General features: G+C 43.4%; 1 protein-coding gene across 3 annotated transcripts; it reads right to left on the bottom strand.

The window, feature by feature from the left end:
• Window positions 1-848: 848 nt before the first annotated feature.
• Window positions 849-16,390, bottom strand: ELF5 (E74 like ETS transcription factor 5). Of its 3 annotated transcripts, XM_065403787.1 has the most exons (6): window positions 16,267-16,390; window positions 8,389-8,622; window positions 4,410-4,460; window positions 2,854-2,922; window positions 1,508-1,703; window positions 849-945 (listed from the first exon to the last, which is right to left on the bottom strand). In XM_065403787.1, the coding sequence occupies exons 1-6, from the start codon at window positions 16,388-16,390 to the stop codon at window positions 849-851; spliced, it is 771 nt and encodes a 256-aa protein (XP_065259859.1). The 3 variants fall into 3 exon arrangements, with proteins under 3 accessions (XP_065259859.1, XP_065259860.1, XP_065259861.1); XM_065403788.1 differs by lacking the exon at window positions 8,389-8,622; XM_065403789.1 differs by lacking the exons at window positions 4,410-4,460; window positions 8,389-8,622.
• Between the last annotated feature and the right edge of the window lie 1,342 nt (window positions 16,391-17,732).

The raw sequence follows: 17,732 nt of genomic DNA, 5'->3' as shown, positions 1-17,732 counted from the left end.
AACAGAATTAATACCATGTGATCAATCACAACTAACTAACATAACACAAATAAAAATAGTTATTCAGTACTTGCAGTGAACCGTTCATAGTATGTACAGTAAAACCTGCAAAATACATTTGCAGAAGTCAAATTAGTAGCTAAGTGAGGAAATCAGATTAGTGCTTAAAATCCTGTTTTTCTTATGGATGACTGGCTTGATTGGACAGATTAATTCTGTGCATATATGTGTGTGTGTGGGGGGGGAGGATGACTCTCAGCTGGCCAGATCTTCCACCACAAAGGGGTGTAGCAGACCTAAGAATAGGGCCCCTGGAACACATGCTGACCACACTGGTATTGTCTCTAGATGAACCAAAATACTGACTTTCTAGCCAAAGGAAGGGAAAAAAGACTGTGTGTTCTGCAAAATATTTAACAACCTTCTCTCTCTCTCTCTCTCTCTCTCTCACACACACACCACCAACTTCTTTTAAATGTCAGCAGGAAGCAGGAATTTCATAGTGAGAGCTGATAGGCAACGACAAAAGATAGCCCTTCTTGGCACAGGAAGAGGTGCCACAGATAAAAACAATTCATCTTAACAAAACCTTGAGCTGCATCACAGGTGTTATTTTCATAAGAGCTAAGCACAAGCTAATGCTGGTCACAAAGTATATAGTGGGGAAGAGCCACCCCATTCACGTGCTGTCATGTGTTGCTCTGGCCAGTCTCTCAGAAACAGTTGTCAACTCCAGACTGCCGTAGAGGAGAGAAGCAGGAGAAAAAATCCTTCTCTCAAATGTCTGTTGCAGTCAGACACTTCATGTTGCAGAGTGCATAATCAGTCTGAGGCATGGGACAGTTAGTTCATAGCTTGTTCTCCTGCCACCCATGGGCGTTCTTTCCAAACTTGTACACTAGCCTTCTGTCTATGCGTTCCAAAATTCCAGTTTTATAATAATACCTGCAGTAACAAAACAGAAGTGGTATTTACTTTAAAGGAATTGTTCCCAAGTAGTACACGATAGGAACATAACAGAGCAGTCAATCTGATGTTTTCCATCAAACAGCAATCCTTTCTTTCTGTTAAAAGGATATTTTCACACCCCCAGATCAACTTGCATTATAGAGTTTAAAGTTGTCCCAGACTTCTTGAAGGGTGAAATTTGCTCCTTTTAAAACACACATTGCATGTGTGTTTTTGCTTCTAAGATGACCACAATTCAGAATGAATTGCTAGGATTATTGCCAAAGCAGAAAGGCAGGCAGTGTCACATTACAAGCCATGGGCCAAATTCTCAGCTCATGTAAGTCAGAATATCTCCATTGCCTTCCATGGAGTTATGCTGATTTATACCAGGTGAAAATCTGGCCCTGTAATCTTATCTGTAACCAAAAGAGCCATGATTCTGTCTCATGACCTTTGGATAATACACTAAAAAGCTATGCAATCAATATAATTGTGTGAAATAGACTCATATAACACACCATTAGTAATGTGGTGGCATTTTAACCTACTAACGTACCGGAGAGCTCTGCTCAGCTTTTCATATGTCATTCTGTCATTTCGCTTTCTTTGTCCCCACATCTTTGCCAGGGCTTCTGACTTAACAACCCGAAAGATGCCTTGTTCTCTATCCTCCCAATCGAGAATGCCACAGTTTTCTTCTGGAGACAGGAGGAGGTCTCTTACAAATTCCCACAAGTGAGAACTCTGCAGGCCTTTAGCAGGAAAAGGACAGAAGATTAACAGACTTTCAGAGATGCAGTACTATAACAATAAAAATAATCACTACAGCAGGTTTGTCAGACTGTGCCCAAGATCTTTAACCACTTGTATCTGGCATCCATTTTGCTTACAAAATCAAGTGCATTGCTTATCTGTAAGTGGAATCAAATTACCTGCTGCAGGCTGACCTTGAAAAGGAACTAATTTTAGAATCTGCCTTTTACTCCTGTAAAATTTTGACTTTTTGTCCTTCAAAAAGTTGGGATGAAGTTGCATCCTTGACAGGTTTACCCTCCAGGAATCAGTACGGATTTCCACAGAATAGTAATGGAACACCCTAATAAAGGACAGCTGGATTTGGGGATTATTTTTAAAGCCCATTTTTAGATTAATTTCAAAAGGTTTGACATGAATTTAGTGCTGGTAAAAGGTTCTGGATTAACAGCCGCAATCAAATTCCTCTTTATCCAGGAATATTTACAGCATTGGCAGCAGGTGAGCAAACTTCCCCACACAGATAGATGTCTCTGTGGTGCTACAATTTAAGCCTGAGGCTTGCTTGAGCCCCAAATGCTCTGGAAGGGACAAGAACTTCCTAAGAAAGTGTACAAACCTGGTTACCGGGTGTGCATGCATGTGTCATGCTTAAGGAGATTCTGAGTAAGCAATGTCCCAGGAAACAGGCAAATGGTGAAGCTACAAGTACAAACCCAATATTACCAACCTCAAGCATTCAAAAATCTTCAGCCAGGCCTTCCAAAATCATGAGTGGCTTCAAAAAATCATGAGGTTTTTTTTTTAAATAATTCATTTGGGTTTATTTATTTGCCTTCTGGATTTTGAGCCTCTAGGTTACACTCAGTTTTCATTTTCCAGCTTTTCTCCACAACTCTGAAGGCTAGAAGCTTACTTTTTTAATAAAATGAAAGCTGAGATTCTTCTGATTCCAATAAAGCACCCATGTAATGAGACTCATGCAACAATTGTGAGAGTTGGCAACACTGCACCAACCACCACTTTATGTTTAGCTCATCTGGGGTATCACTAAGTGATTCACCCCTTTGTGACAAGCATTTGAAACCACAGTTTTATACGTCTCGTAATCTTTCAAGCACAATTTCTGCATTTCAAATATATACTTACTTGTTCTCCCGTGGCTGTGACATTCTTGACTCTTTGAGCCCCCTGTTCTCAGGCATGCCTTATCATTGTCTGGAACAGAATTACAAAATAACGTGACACGTGAAGGAGGAGGAATTAGAGTCTGGTGATAATGTGGTCAAAAGGGCAATGTGTTCACCTAGTCAAATGTCATGCAACATTGAGTCAAACTGGGGATGTGATCTGTTGTTAAATTTAAAAAAAAAAAACCAGCTTTATCATAAAGATAAACCAAAGTGAATAATTAACTTGAAGTTGAACAATTTGACAGAGACAAACACCACAAAGAAAAAAAAAGAATGAAACCATTTTACATGTCATCTACAGTATGTCTGGATTATTTGGTTTTAGGGAATTTAGGGCTGTCTTCATCAACTGCATATACATCTGTGATGTGGAACCTGGGACTTTCCTGGCTCAGAACTCAGACTACACTATGGTTGACGGTTCATATGGCCAAAGTGCTACAGCAATAGATGAATGTGAGATTTGGCAACAACACTGCAGAGACGCAAGCCATATCACCCAATTTGAGAAAGGGGGCCTGTCATGATATGGCCGTGACATAAACAGAGCTGGTCAGAAGAGGGCACTGAAGGAGGGATCTCAAAGGCTGATTAACACCACTAGTTCTGCAACTTCTACAAATCAGCAGATCTGTCCTGCCTTGCACACAGAGTTCTTCAAGGTGAGTATTGGGGCTCTCTCTGTAGCAATGGTACTAAAACAAAGAAAACCTGGAAAGCCCCTTCACTGAATGGAGTAGCAGAGAGCTACAAAATAATCAGGTGGGAAACACTTTATGATGCCTGGGATCAGAACTTTGCATTATTGTGCAACCCACTCTTCAATGTGTATTAGATGTCCCTTTCGAAAGGCTGATCCCCAGGAGTTTCTGAGTTTGCTGCAGCCTCTTGCGAGAGTTCTTAGTCCTTTAGTTGAAGAAGAGACTCATTCTTTTAGTGCTGAAATTCTGGGATTCAGACCCTGCTGCCAGCCCAAATGGCATTTACTAGAATTACATAAGAGACAATGCCACATCACCATCACCACATGATGGCAGGACAATGCACCAGTGTGCTTCCCTACCCACTTCCTAGAGTGACATTTTGGCAGCTCTGGTCATTTGTTCAGTGCATTCTGTGCTGCCTTGAAACAAGTGATCCTGTGTCAGAGGGTTTTCCAAACTGCCTATAGCCAGGCAGAACACGAGTCAGCCCAGTCATACCCAGGGACTCTGCAAGAGCTGAATGTGGTTCTAGAACCACAGGCTATCACTGCACTACCGCCTCAGTGATAGTGCTAGGTCCTTAGGGGAAAAGGGGGAAAAGGAGCCTATATTGGGAACCTCACCAGTCTTTCCCTACCCACCACAAGAGTCTTTAATTTAAAGCATTCAAGTGGAGACAATTTTTGGAGTATTTTCTCACTTGTAAAAATCCCTTGAACTGCTGCCTTGGGAAGTGTTGCTAGTCATAGAACACGCCGCACCTTTCCTAGTGAATAGAGCTTTGCATGTACAAAACAAGGTTACTTACAATCTTTGATAGTTGGCTTGGTTTCTTCGGTGTCAGTAAAAAAGGAAATGCCTATGGAGAAGGAAAACATGCAATCCAGTGTTCAATTCTCTATTCACACACTGTGCAGAATGACTTGACATTGAATCTTAAGGCACAGCTAGACCCTTTCCCCACTATATTAGAATGCAGGGATATAAACTCACACTAGAGACTATAGAAACATACACATTGCAACAAGGAAGATGAGTCTCCTGTCTAGGCAAAGGCTGCTGCTAAAGATCAGCTTTCCCGCCCACTTCTCTGACCTTGTCACTCCCATCTTCAGATTCCTTCACTTGCTTCCTCTTACTTCCTGTATCAAGTTCAAGCTCCTCATCCTTGTCTTCAAGGCCCTAAACAGGTATCACCTACCTCAGCATGCTTCTCTGCTCTCATTACCTCTTAATGGCCCTGCTGTGCTCTTTTGGCTTGTGCCATGCTTCCTGTCTACCTGATCCCTTTAGATCTTTCTCCAGCTCTCACTTTTGCCATTTTCTTTATTGTCCTATACACTTGGATTAGTCCCTCTTCCTTCATCAGATCTCTCCTTAAAAGCCCATTTCTTCACTTCTCCCTCGACTACTTCAAGCAGAGATTCTCTCTTGTAGCAAACTCCATAGCACAGTGGCATGTCTGTACAGCAGCAAGAGTGCTCACACCATTTAATAAATATATTATATACCAAAGACAATAGGTGCCGACTTCCCCTCTGTCCCCCGGGTGCTCAACGCCCCTCTCTGCCCCCAGCCCCATCCCCACTCCACCCCATCCATGAGGCCTGCCCCGCCTCTTCTCAGCCCTGCCCTGCCCCCATTCCAATCCCTTCCCCAAATCCCCGCTCCGGCCCTGACTCTTCCCCGCCTCCTCCTCTGAGCATGCCACGTTCCCGCTCCTCCCTCTCCCTCCCGGAGTGTGCTAATGCTGCCAAACAGCTATTTGGCGGCGGCCGGGCAGGAAGTGCTGGGAGGTAGGCGGAGGAGTGGGGATGCGGCGCGCTCAGGGGAGGTGGAAGACGTCGGGCGGGGGTGAGGGGAGCTTGGCTGCCAGTGGGTGCAGAGCACCCACTAATTTTTCCCCTTGGGTGCTCCTATGGAGCACCCATGGAATCGGCGCCTATGCCAAAGACCCCTACAGTGAAAGAAAATTCAGGTTGCAAAATCCGGCACTCAGTTTAGGAAATGCCAAAGTTAAGGTTGCCTGTATAACCTTAATTTGGCCTCTTTGTGCATATGTATTATGATAAGGCATTTAATTACATAATCATATATGATTTTCTTCTACAGGACCCCAACCTGCACAGGATGGGTGGTGCACATTGAATAAGCAGCTATTTAGTATTTCTCCTCACGGGCCTTATTTATTGCACACCATTCAACATCAGTGTTCCCTTTAATTTTTCCCACCCACATGCGGAATGAATTTTGTTATGTGCACCAATATGGACACATCACCTCCATATTGGTGCACATAACAAAATTCATGAGGTGGGGGTGGGGCCGAGGGGTTTGGAGTGTGGAAGGGGGCTCAGCGCTGGGGCAGAGGGTTAGGGTGTGGGGGAGTGAGGGCTCTGGCTGGGGGTGCGGGTTCTAGGGTAGGGCCAGGGCTGAGGGGGCTTGGGGTGCATGCTTCCCTGGGGCTGTGACAGGGAGAGAGGACTAACCCCAGCTCTCTCTCCCCACAGCAGTACCTGGGCTGGGTGGGAGGGGCGCCTCTCCCATGGCCCCAGCGCAGCCTGGCCCGGACCTTCTCTGGCTGTGGGAGAGGTGCCCCTCCCCCGGCCCCAAACAGCTGTGGCCTGGATTGCGCCCAGCGCTCGCTCATTAGGTGACTCCCTGGCTACTGTCTGGGTGAGCCGGGGGAGCATGCTGAGCTGACGCGCGGGGCATGATGGCAAAGAGCTGCTTTCAAAGAGTGTTTGAATCATGTTGCTGCTACTGTGCCAAAGCCTTGGCAAGAGCGGAGCTTGGAAACGTGCATTTTGGCTGAACGAGGCGCTCCGCAGCAACTCCAGGCCAGACTGGGTTGGGACTGTGGGAGAGATGTCTCTCCCCTGGCCGTGGCAGGTCTGGGGCTGGGGGAGAGGAATCTCTCCCTGCTGCAGCCCTAAGCACCTGCGTGGTGCTTAATAGACTGCTGTGCAGCCGCACAGCTTACAGGGAGCTGAGTTCAACGCCGGCACTTAATACAGTATTGTTAATTTCCTCACGGGCTTTTCTGTGGTGCTCAATGGGAGGTGTATTCCTAAATCCTTTAGGTGCTTTTGAAAGTCTCCTCCCAGGTGACTTGCCCAGCAGCACATAGGAATTCTGTGGCAGAGGCAGGGATAAAAGCCAGGACTCCAGAGCAGCAGTTGACTGCCTAAAAACACAAGACCATTTCCCCCCCTGCAGTCCCGTCTCATTCACCACCCACATTCTGACTTCTGCAACCAGTATGACAGGGTTCCTATGGACAGCAGCCTCATTTACTGCACAACCCTGATTCATCCCCAGAGCATCAGCTCCTAGCATGTCCCTTCACCAACTCGTCCCCAATTGTTCTTCTCCCACTCAGCCTGTCCCTGTCCCCCTCATGTCTGTTGCCTCCAACCTATCCCTGTCCTTCTCTGCTCCTCGCCCATTCCTTGTCTGCCCTGTCCTCCATCTGCTCATCACCTATCATGTTGGAGTCAAGCTGTTTTCCCTTCTCCTCTGGGAAGTGAATGTGAGGAACATGGAAAGCACAGGAGAGAGAGTCTATCTGATCTCAATTCCTGGGCCTGGAGCCACAGTGGCTCCCAGCAGTAAGGAGCAATTGCAGGGTAAGGCCTGCACTGTCAGCCACCCATGGCCCTCCAGGGGCTGTTCTAGCAGCCAGGTATTGCTAGAGTGAAGGGATGCTTAGGCCATGCCCCTTTTTGCCATGGACATACCTACTGCATCAGTTGCCAGCAGTCCTATGACAACTCTATCCCACTCAACAATTCTCCTAGACCAGGAGAATCCTGAAGTAGCCAGGTAAGCCAGTTTTAGGAAAGCCTTGAATCACTGAGAGGCACAAAGCAGCTGGAATGCATTGCAGGATTGGGTCTAACTCTATAAATAATTACCCAACAATTTATAATCCATCTGGAGATGGGAAAAATAGCGTGGCACTGGAGTAGTCCTGCTAAGTCTCCCTGTCCTGGGCAATGAAAAGTCAGTCATCTAAGTTATCATCAGAACTGAACCCTACGGAACCATCCTATTAATCTCCTGGAATCTAAACTAAAGGCTAGCTATAGAAGAAATTTCACTTTTCTTCAGTTAGGCCAGACAGGCAGTAGTTTAGAAGTTTATGAGCCTAAATTCACTTAAGCAGCAATAAATCTTTTAAGAAGCAAAAATGAGGTGGAAAATAAGTAAAGAAAATTGATTGTATTTGAGAATAACGTCAAGGGTATTAATGAGGCTCTCATATTTGTATTACACATTATACCGATAGCATGTGCCAAACAAAACATCATGCCCACCATCAGATAAACAGTGCAAGCTCTGATGTTTTGAGAGGAACATAGTAGCAGTATATTGTGCTGGTCTATGTGAAATGAGTTTGGTGGTCTCAGTCCAGTTCTATCTGAGCTAAAACACCACACTTTGCATCCAGGACAGTCTCAGTGGAGAAGCCAAGGACTGAAGGGGCCATAGAGTCTGAACTATGGTCTTACTCCTACAGCTGAACCTGTCATGTCAGGCTTGAGTGACATTGAGTGGGCACAGTTGGGAAGCCAGTAACCTCGTTGCCCATGCTATCCTCTATCTGTTGCATTGCTAATCTGCTGATCATTGTAGGATCTAGACACCAGAGGTGCTTCACCTCTTCTGTGAATAAATAAGGGACTTTAGTCCCAGGGCTGTCAGTCCAGCACCTTCCACTAGCATGAAGTTCACACAAAAGTTTAAGGCTTTTTTGTTTTGCATTCAATCTCTGAAACACTAACCATGTATCTTGATGTTCTGTAAGATGAAATAAAGGTATTCGCCACAAACGCCGGCAGCATCTGTGAACTCCTCCTGGGTCATGCTGCATAGCTGCAAGCCATTAATATTAAAGTGGGAAAAGGAGATGCAGTTGGCGTCTAGCTTGTATTGGTCACAGCAAAACTGCAGCCACTCACAGACATTGTGTTTACTCCAGTATTCCGGGTGAATAGATGTCCAGCAAGAATCGCCAACTGCAAGAGATTCAGCAGAAGAGAGAAATGAAGCTGAAATACTTACATTATGAAATTCTTTCCAGTAAGCATGTTCCAGACAAGAGAAGTTCCTTTACCTTATTCTAGTAAGACCACAAGGTTCCTCAATTATTCCTTTTAATACTGTCTGCTTATGTTTTGGTGCCTAGTGCACCTAAGGTATTATTATTAATTATTATGTGGGACATTATTGTAGGAGGATCTCAAAAGCACATTCCTCTCAATTCGTCACACCCCAAGTGTGATACACAAGGTGAAACACAGACCCAAAGTGAGAGGCACAAAAAATATCCATGCAGGATAATTAAAATACTGTGGGATCAAATCTTTTAGCGTAAATAACTCTCTTTCTCTCCTCAATTTCATGGTTATTTCCTTGTGATGTAAATAAATTGTCAATAATAAAAGTGAAGGGAAACCAAATTTCTTTGGTGCATTTTGCAATAAAAATGAGCAATGTTTCTCATAATGAGAGGCTGAGTCACTTGAGAGATGTCTCAAAGCACTCTACGAGCCTTAAACAATACCCCTGGCAGGTAGGTAAATATTGTAAGTTTATTACTAAGGGAAATGCTTGTTTTCACAGCTATACCCAGCAAGTTATCATCACACAATTCATCCTGAAGTACATAGTAAGTGTTAGGGTTGTGTGAACTTTTTTTAAATTTGTTATATAAGAGACTGCCACTAGATGGTGCAATGTGCAGTTCCCGGCAAAGTTCTTTTTAGGGAAGCATCTCTGACAGATAGAGGAAAGAGAAAGAAAGATGCTAGTAGAGTGAGTAGGCAAATTTTAGTATAAAAAATATTTCAGTCAAAAGTGTCAACATTTTTTCAAAAAATGTGAAAAAGTTTCTCAATCAGTGGGAAAAGCTTGTTGCTATTATTTTATGATAAAACCTGAAAATTATTTTTCTGTGATTTGTCTGTAGAATAGTTTTTTTTAAAAAGTAGCTCTGGTGCTGAAAGTAGGAGCAGTGTAACACAGCCATATGCTGTAGTCATTAGACATTATTACTATATAGATCACTTATACAGGGGAGGTGGGATTTGAATACTGTTTCTTTAGATGTAAACACAGATCTCTACCACTTGAGCTAACAGAGAATATCTATAGCTAACTGTAATAGGAGGCTTTGTACCTGCAAACCAGATACTAGAGGGAAACGTACATGGAAAAGGCCTTCATCTTGCAAGCAGTTCCCACTGGATGTCTGTGCAGGTGCAGCCTGTATGGAGCAACCGCTAGAATTATAGCCAAAGACACTATAATGCTCTTTAGCTCTGGATGAATTTTACTGAAGCCTGTGAAAAATGGAGACAAAATTCTGCCTCCCAGACTCATTATTTCTACTAACTTGCTAGACAAATTATTTTCGTTATACTTAGACAATTTTTTTTCATTATGCTGGAGTCCTTGAGGATGAGTAATGATTTGCCTCAGGAGAGATTCTGGGCCAATGACAGAAATATCAGCCTTTGAGATTGTTGCTCTATTCATTTTAAAACAGCTATGCCAATTTACACCATCTGAGGCTCTGTCCCTCTACTAATCATGACTGAGCAAACACATGATAGTAAATAGCCGGGGAATGAACTACCACAGGGATGAAAATGTTATACATATCTAGGCAAGTAGTTAGATTAGATAGATACTGTTTCCTTTCATTTAATCTGAAAGCAACTTTGGTCTCATTTTAGATTTCCTAATTCCTCTTTCCAATCAATCAGCCAGGATTTATTATTTCATGTTCAGATTACATTTTTAACCCCATACATTTAGTTTTGGGACACAGTTTGTATGAAAAATATATGCAATATACAATCAGATGGCAGTGCATGCAAACAATATGAACTGTAATTTTTTTTTTGTCATCAGCCTAGCCAGGCAGTTTACTTCAGGGTGTAAATGCTGCTGTTGTTTTAGACTTAATTGCCCCAATGAAATTCATGGAATGGTTCAAAATTGTGACAATGTCTGAAACACTGATCTTGCATTCTAAATGGGTTTCTATAATATAAATAAGATCTTTTTCATGAAGTTTTAAAACTTACAGGACAAGTGTGTTCTTTCATGTATCATCCATGTACTGTAAATATCTCCATTTATTTGTGCGTATAGAATTAAAATAATGCTGAACGTATTTTTCAGTGTCATAGACCCCCTGGGGATCTATCATCCCATCCAAGGGAGGCAGTCTAGAAAGGAGGAGAGGTGGGCAAAAGATGCAAACTTTGGATCTGAGTTTCGGACTCTCAAAACTTTGAGCATATTTGAATCTGAGATTTTGTTTGGTCCTTTATAAAGAAAGGTCAGTTGTGATATTCAGCTTGACACTGGATCAGATTCTATAGGCCCTGGAACTGTGTGTATAGCTGTGCCAGAGGATGATTGATTCATGATGGGAGAGAAGCAGTTGTACAGCCACCATCCCCCGTCAGGCCTTTTGCTGGAGAAGGGCAGCTTGAAAGTCAGCCGTACTTCACAGGAACGCTGGCTCTGGAGCAGGGGTCTCAAACTCAAATGACCACAAGGGCCACATGAGGACTAGTGCATTGGCCTGAGGGCCGCATCACTGACACCCCCCCTCGCTGGCCCCGGCCCCGCCCCCACTCCACCCCTTCCATGAGGTCCCGCCCCTGCACCGTCTCTTCTCCCCCTCCCCCGAGCATGCTCCTCCCCCCTCCCTCCTGGAAAGTGCTAAGCATTATACAGAGCATACAGATCACTGCTGCTCCTAAAACAAGTCATTTCCAAGCGGTTTTAATAAAATATATACACTCAGTAATGCACGTCACTCAAAGGACAAAACATGCACTTAGTTAGATTTACTTCTGTTAAAGCCCCCCCACTGCACTGGGCTGCACCACCACTCCACCCCTGCTCTGCCTCTTCCAGGGGTGGCAGGTTTGTAGAAATTTTGGTGGTGCCCAGAACCTGCCCCCCCAAACTCCACCCCCACCTGCCTAAGGCTCTGGGAGGGAGTTTGGGTGGGGGTGGGGGTCTGGGGTGCAGGCTCTGGGATGGAGTTTGGGTACTGGGTGAAGGCTCCAGGCTGGGGCAGGGGGTGGGGGTGCAGGCTCTGGGATGGAGTTTGGGGTTAGGAGGGGGTGCAGAGGTGAGGCCGGGGGACACTCGGGGGAGGTGCGTGGGGGAGGCAGGCGGGGCACGGGGAGAGACCCGGCCCCAAACGTTGGGGAGCAGGGAGCTTAGCTGCCACATAAAATACCTCGGGGGGGGGGTTGAGGGGGGGCAGGTTCTGGGCACCACCAAAATTTCTACAAACCTGCCACCCCTGGAAGAGGCAGAGCAGTGGTGGAGTGGTGGTGCAGCCCAGTGCAGTGGGGGGGGGGGGGGGAGGGGGGCTTTAACAGAAGTACATCTAACTAAGTGCATGTTTTGTCCTTTGAGTGAGGTGCATTACTGAGTGTATATATTTTATTAAAACCGCTTGGAAATGACTTTGGCTGTGACCGGAAGTAACTGGGGGGGCACGGGGAGCTTGGTGGGCCGCAGGGAAGAGCTTGCGGGCTGCGTGTTTGAGACCCCTGCTCTGGAGGCTAGCCAGAAGAGGTATAGAAACAGTGTGGGGGACTGTGAGGGCTGGCTCCAGGCCCGTTGGCAGAATTGCAACAGGGTAGCTTACCTTACTCCCAAATCAGGTGGAGGCACCAAGGCATGAATCCAGCCCTATATTTTTGGTGTTGTCTTGTTTGCACCTTTGGGACTCTTAAGCTGTTTGGATTTTTTTCTGCTTATGTAGGAGATGGGGTGAGGGTCAAGGCCACAACTTCCTTCTGATGTGTTGAAGAGTTAAATGAAGTTTGCTCCTTTGGTGTATCTATTTTTAATTCCCTTAGGGTAACATGAGATAAAAGCAACTGTTCCTCTACAGTTAAAAAGTACAGTAAGTAACTTTGAAATACTTAAGCAACTGGTCCTGAAATTTTGATTTGACTTGACTGTGATAAATATCAGCTTTGTTGGCAATTTGTTGAAGTGAAAACTATCCAGGTGAGATAAGGTGGGGAGCAAATAAATCACTCAGCAGCCAGCACAGGAACATTTCAGGTAAATCAATGTTTTGTTTCAGCTTTTGTGCCTAGAACTAGAGCGGTGCTGGAACAATTTTTATAGTGGAGGTGCTGAGAACCATTGAACCAAACTGTAAACCCTGTATATAATGGAAACCCCTTCAAGTCAAGGGGTGCTGCACCCCCCCTAGTTTCAGCACCTATGACTACAGGTCTCTAGGGGAGAGGGAAAGTTGAAAGCAGAGATAAGTGGGAGCAACAGAGTTCAAACCATGAATTGGACCTTTCCAAAGTTGTGGAGTGTTACTTGCCTCAAGGTTGGATTTAGGTTACATTAACTATGGCACTTTTTAGCCAGATTGAGTATTTTAATCCTGGTGTGCTCGTTACATTCCAACCCAGGCGGAATTAAATTCTGTGGATTTACCCCTTGCAATCTAGAAAAGTTATTTGAAATCAGAGTTTGGATTCATGTCCCACCTCTAAGGCTGCATGTACAATGGCAAAAAGCCTCACGATTTCCAAAGGAAGAAGCTCTATCCATGGTAACAAGGATCAAAGCTTTAGTGTAGATAGGACTCAAGCAGGCGCAGGGATTTTTACCAAGGACTTCTATAACCCGGCTTTGTACTCAAGGCAGTATGGGATACCTGTCCAGTTTTTCCCAGAATGCACTGGTTCATGCACAGCTGTACTGACAAACCAACAAGATATACATGTTAGTGCAGGGAAAAATGCTGCTGTATTGACATGAACCATGCCAGCTGTATCCACATCAGATGAATGTAGCAAAGCCTGGTTGTATATAAGGTTTCTCTGTAGAGTAGATCAATTCTATAGCCCTTTTCCATAGACCAGTTCCACACTGTAAGAGAAAGTGAGCGAGAATCTTACAAGACATAATTCTGTTTTATTCCTAGCATTGTTCTAACTGTGATATAGACAGGAGTGAGACCAGAGCTACACTTTGCACTCAGTCATCTCAGAAATTCTGCCTGTCTCATTATAGGCAGCTCTGTCAAGTCTTCTCCACTATTTTATGTGAGGAGGAACTCACCTCACACTTGCGCATTCAAAGTCCGATAGTACTTTTTTCCAAAAAGTGTAGGTATCTTGACTCTTATCTTGGCCAGATAACAGCCTGGGGAAAACCTTATTCTGTTGGCCTAAATGCCTCTTGTGCTTCAAATCAATGAAGTATTTGTCTTCCTTTTCTATCCTATGTCTCCTTGTATAGCATTGCTAGCACTGATATAATATAAATATGTGTGAAATTTATTCCTCGGCTACTGGGGGAGAAAAAAAAAGTGAAAACAATGTAGTGGGTTCTAGAAGAATGTTTTAAATCAGCTCACGGGAAAAGTTATTGCAGCCCTAAAGGATGCTAGAAATGTGTAGGAGCATCCAACATTGAGCAATCCTGGGGGAGAAAAGTTGAAGGGGAGATGCAGCTGCAGACAGGGTCAAATGAAGGCCACGTACATACCCAGCCCAACCCATCTTAGTATGCGATCTCAGGTAGAATCACAGCACAGTGGTAATGAGGTAAGCTTATGAAACATTTCAATTACTTTAAAGTAGACAGTCTAATGTCCTTGCAGTATCTATGTGTAATACTGACCTTTAACTAGATGGAGTCAGAACTGCACAACTTCATGTCAGAGGCCGTATACTGCTAACAGCTAATGAAGATGCTCAGAGCTGGTAGAAAATTTTCCAATGGAATGATTTTCCATTGGGAAATGCGGATTCATTGAAATTGACACATTCCTAATTTTGTTTAGAAAAAAACTGAAAGATATCTTGATAAGGTTGAAATTTATAATATAAAATTTAAAAAGTCAAAGCTGAAACAAAACATTGATTTACCTGAAATAATTCTCCCCCGCCTTGCCCCCCAAGATTTTGTTTCACAGGAAACTTAGAAATTCTTTGTTTTTGCTTTGATTCAGAATGGAAACAAATTTCAAAATCAGAGCATTTCCCACAAACAAGAACTCCTATTTCCTGCATAGCACTTGAGATTCTTCTTTAGCTGAAGCATTAGGGACCTGTGCCCCTTTGGAGCAGATTCTATTTCTAATCACATGGAAAATTTTGAATGGCCAAGGTTTGCACCACAGAAACAAGCATGAAGTCTATGATGATCATAAACTTGTTATGGTTTAAGCTCTGAAAAGTGCTGTTCTCCAATACTTAAACTGTCTCATGAGGGGACAAGGCCTGTTCTGTAAGTACACCAACTTTGTAATTTGAAGGCATAAAAATAGTTTTATGGGAGAAAAATATTTGCATGAAAACCTGAGTCAGATCCAAGTTTCACCACAAGCCTGGCTCAGTAACATCAGTGAGATTATGCTGTATTTTTAGAGCCTATTGAATGATTTAGTCTGAGGGAGGAGAGGAAAAAAAAATTCCAGCTATTTAGGAACTGAATCAAACTCTTATGGAAGGAAAAGAATTTCTAATGGGAAATGCTAACTGAACTTCTATAGCAGGGATCTGGCCTGAAAGCATGGGGGATTGGGCGTGAATTCCTTAAAACTAACTATACTCCCCAGATGAGTCTTATGGCCAGGCGAAGTGTAGGATTTACATAAGCACAGTGGGGGGAAATTGTATACTAAACATTCAGGAGTAATCAGCAACTAGTCCAGTGGGGGCATTATTGAGTTAATATTGATGTATTACTACAATCCACAGAGATCTGTGCTGGTTTTTAAAATCCCAAACCTTACACGTTAACTCTGTATTTAACTGGTCATTGCTACTATGGGTAATAAATTTATACAAAGCTGCAGAAAATTCAAAGAGATGTCACTCCATCAAACTAAATTACTATTCCATAGTACGGATAACATTCATTGATAGGCAAAGGGACTTCAAAACAAGTGCTGTGTTTCAAGTGGACAGAGCAAAAGATACCCAGGCATACAAGGATCTATTCCTGACTCTGCTTTTGACTTCCTCTGTAACCTAGGGGCACTCTCACTGAAATGTTGTGAGTCTCAGTTTGCCTTCTTGCAAAATGAAGATGATAATGCCTAACTGAGAAACTTGATTAATTGATAGCTGAAAAGCACTGGAATTCTTTTGGGGTCACTGGGGTGAGATTCAGGAGATCTAGGTTCAATTCCTGGGTCTGCCACAGACTTGCTGGGTGACCTTGAGTAAATCACTTGATTTCTCTGACTCACTTTTCCATCTGCAAAATGGGGAGAATGCTTCCCTATTCCACAGGGATATTGTGATGAGGAATCCACTAAATGTTTGTGAGGGCTCCATACATTATAGTGACGTAAGCAACACAAGTCTCTTGTAGATATATGATTCTTAGCTGAAAGGTACTATAGAAGTGCAGACTATTATTGTTGCTATTCATATGCCTATCTTGCACACAGTCAGCTTGTGTGCCTGAACAGAGCAGTAATGCTTGAATTAGAAATAAACGTGGCAATAGGCTCAGCAGTGAGCACAACATGCACAGGCCATTACCCATCAGAGCCAATTGTAACACTGTTAAATTCAGTCCAGTTTGGGGCACATATTAATTGAACACGTCTTTTCAAACTGAGCCTATGTACACACCTGTCTGATGATCAAAGGTGGGATAATAGTCCTCAGTTGTCCCAAACAATTCTGTCCAAGACATCAGGGGCTCGCAGATCATTGTGTTTGGCAGAAAGGTGCTGTGAGTGACTGAGTCCAACATCCCCCTAAAATATTAAGATAATAGTCAAAGCATGGCAAGAAAATATCAAGGACCTAAGTTATAAGGGCACATCCATAACTGCTTTAATGTGGAATGGCATGTGTCGGTGAAAAGTACCCTTGGGTCTATGCTACATCCACTTAAAGTTCCATTGAAGTGAATGGTTGAGCTCTTGAAAATTTCAGGGGCAGCAGTGAAGGGGTTACTGAGCTCAACAAGAACATTATCGGTTTAAAAGGATCTGCAAGCAGATTATGACTATACATGGATGCGGGTGGTATGATTTTCCCATAGATTCTTGTGTGTGACAGGCGGCACATGTGTAAAAGTCAAGGGAAGAACAGACCTATAGTACAGTACACAGACATATGGTCAGGGTTAATATCATTAGTTATTGAGATCATTTTTTCATTTATCGAACAAGTCCCTTGACAAACAAATTGTCAAAACATAGTCCTGGACCCGAGGCGCTTACAGTGTAAATCAGATACAAGCGCAGACATCAGACAGTCCATGGTTTATGGACAATGTGCAGTATCTGAAAATCAATCACAAACTGGAGTTCAGTTTGTTTCTTGAGCATGGTCACAGGTGGAATTCAAGCAGAAACTTGTTTAATAACAGAAAACTTCACTGTGTGACACTTTCATCTCAAACTGGTCTACGGAATTGTTGAAAATAATACAATTCTATTGTGAAACAATAAAGGGAGAGAGAAATTAAGAGATCTAGGCAAGGGAGAAAAGCTACATTTTCAGATGAGATTTGAAATGAGACATAGTCTGTGAAGTAGAGGGATTCAAGGGGACCATTCTAGAGGACAGATGGGCAAACACACACACACACACAGTTTTCTTTAGGTAAGGCTTGTGAGACCCCACCCCTGAGCTCCCATGTGAACTTTAATTGTAATTGATTCAGTTTTAGTGGTCCGGAAAAAAGCAACAAAATGGAATGAAAATCATTGTGGCTCAGTTCTGCTTTTCCATCTGCAAGAGACTGAGACTGTCACTGTTCCAATGTCTAGTAATAGCTCCATGGTTGTGCTGCAGTGAATATACAAGTGCAAAATAAATTGACACAGATTTGACACAATTGGCTCTTATCTCTTCAAACTTTAGTTTCTTCTGCCTTCCATAACTAACTCCAGATCTGGTCATTCCTAGCAGAAAGAAACCTGAGTAAGCTAACATGATCATATATAGTCTTAAAGGTTAACATTTAGTATAATGCAAAAAATGAAAAAATAAAATAAAGAAAATGGCAAGCGGTGTGCAGTAGGCATAGGGACCCAGATCCACGCTGTGACAGTTGTATTGCAGTATTGGCCATCTGCTCCATT

Source organism: Emys orbicularis, chromosome 4 (genome assembly GCF_028017835.1).
Source record: "Emys orbicularis isolate rEmyOrb1 chromosome 4, rEmyOrb1.hap1, whole genome shotgun sequence".
NCBI classification, from domain to species: Eukaryota; Metazoa; Chordata; order Testudines; family Emydidae; genus Emys; species Emys orbicularis.
This window is presented reverse-complemented; position numbering and strand designations above follow the sequence as displayed.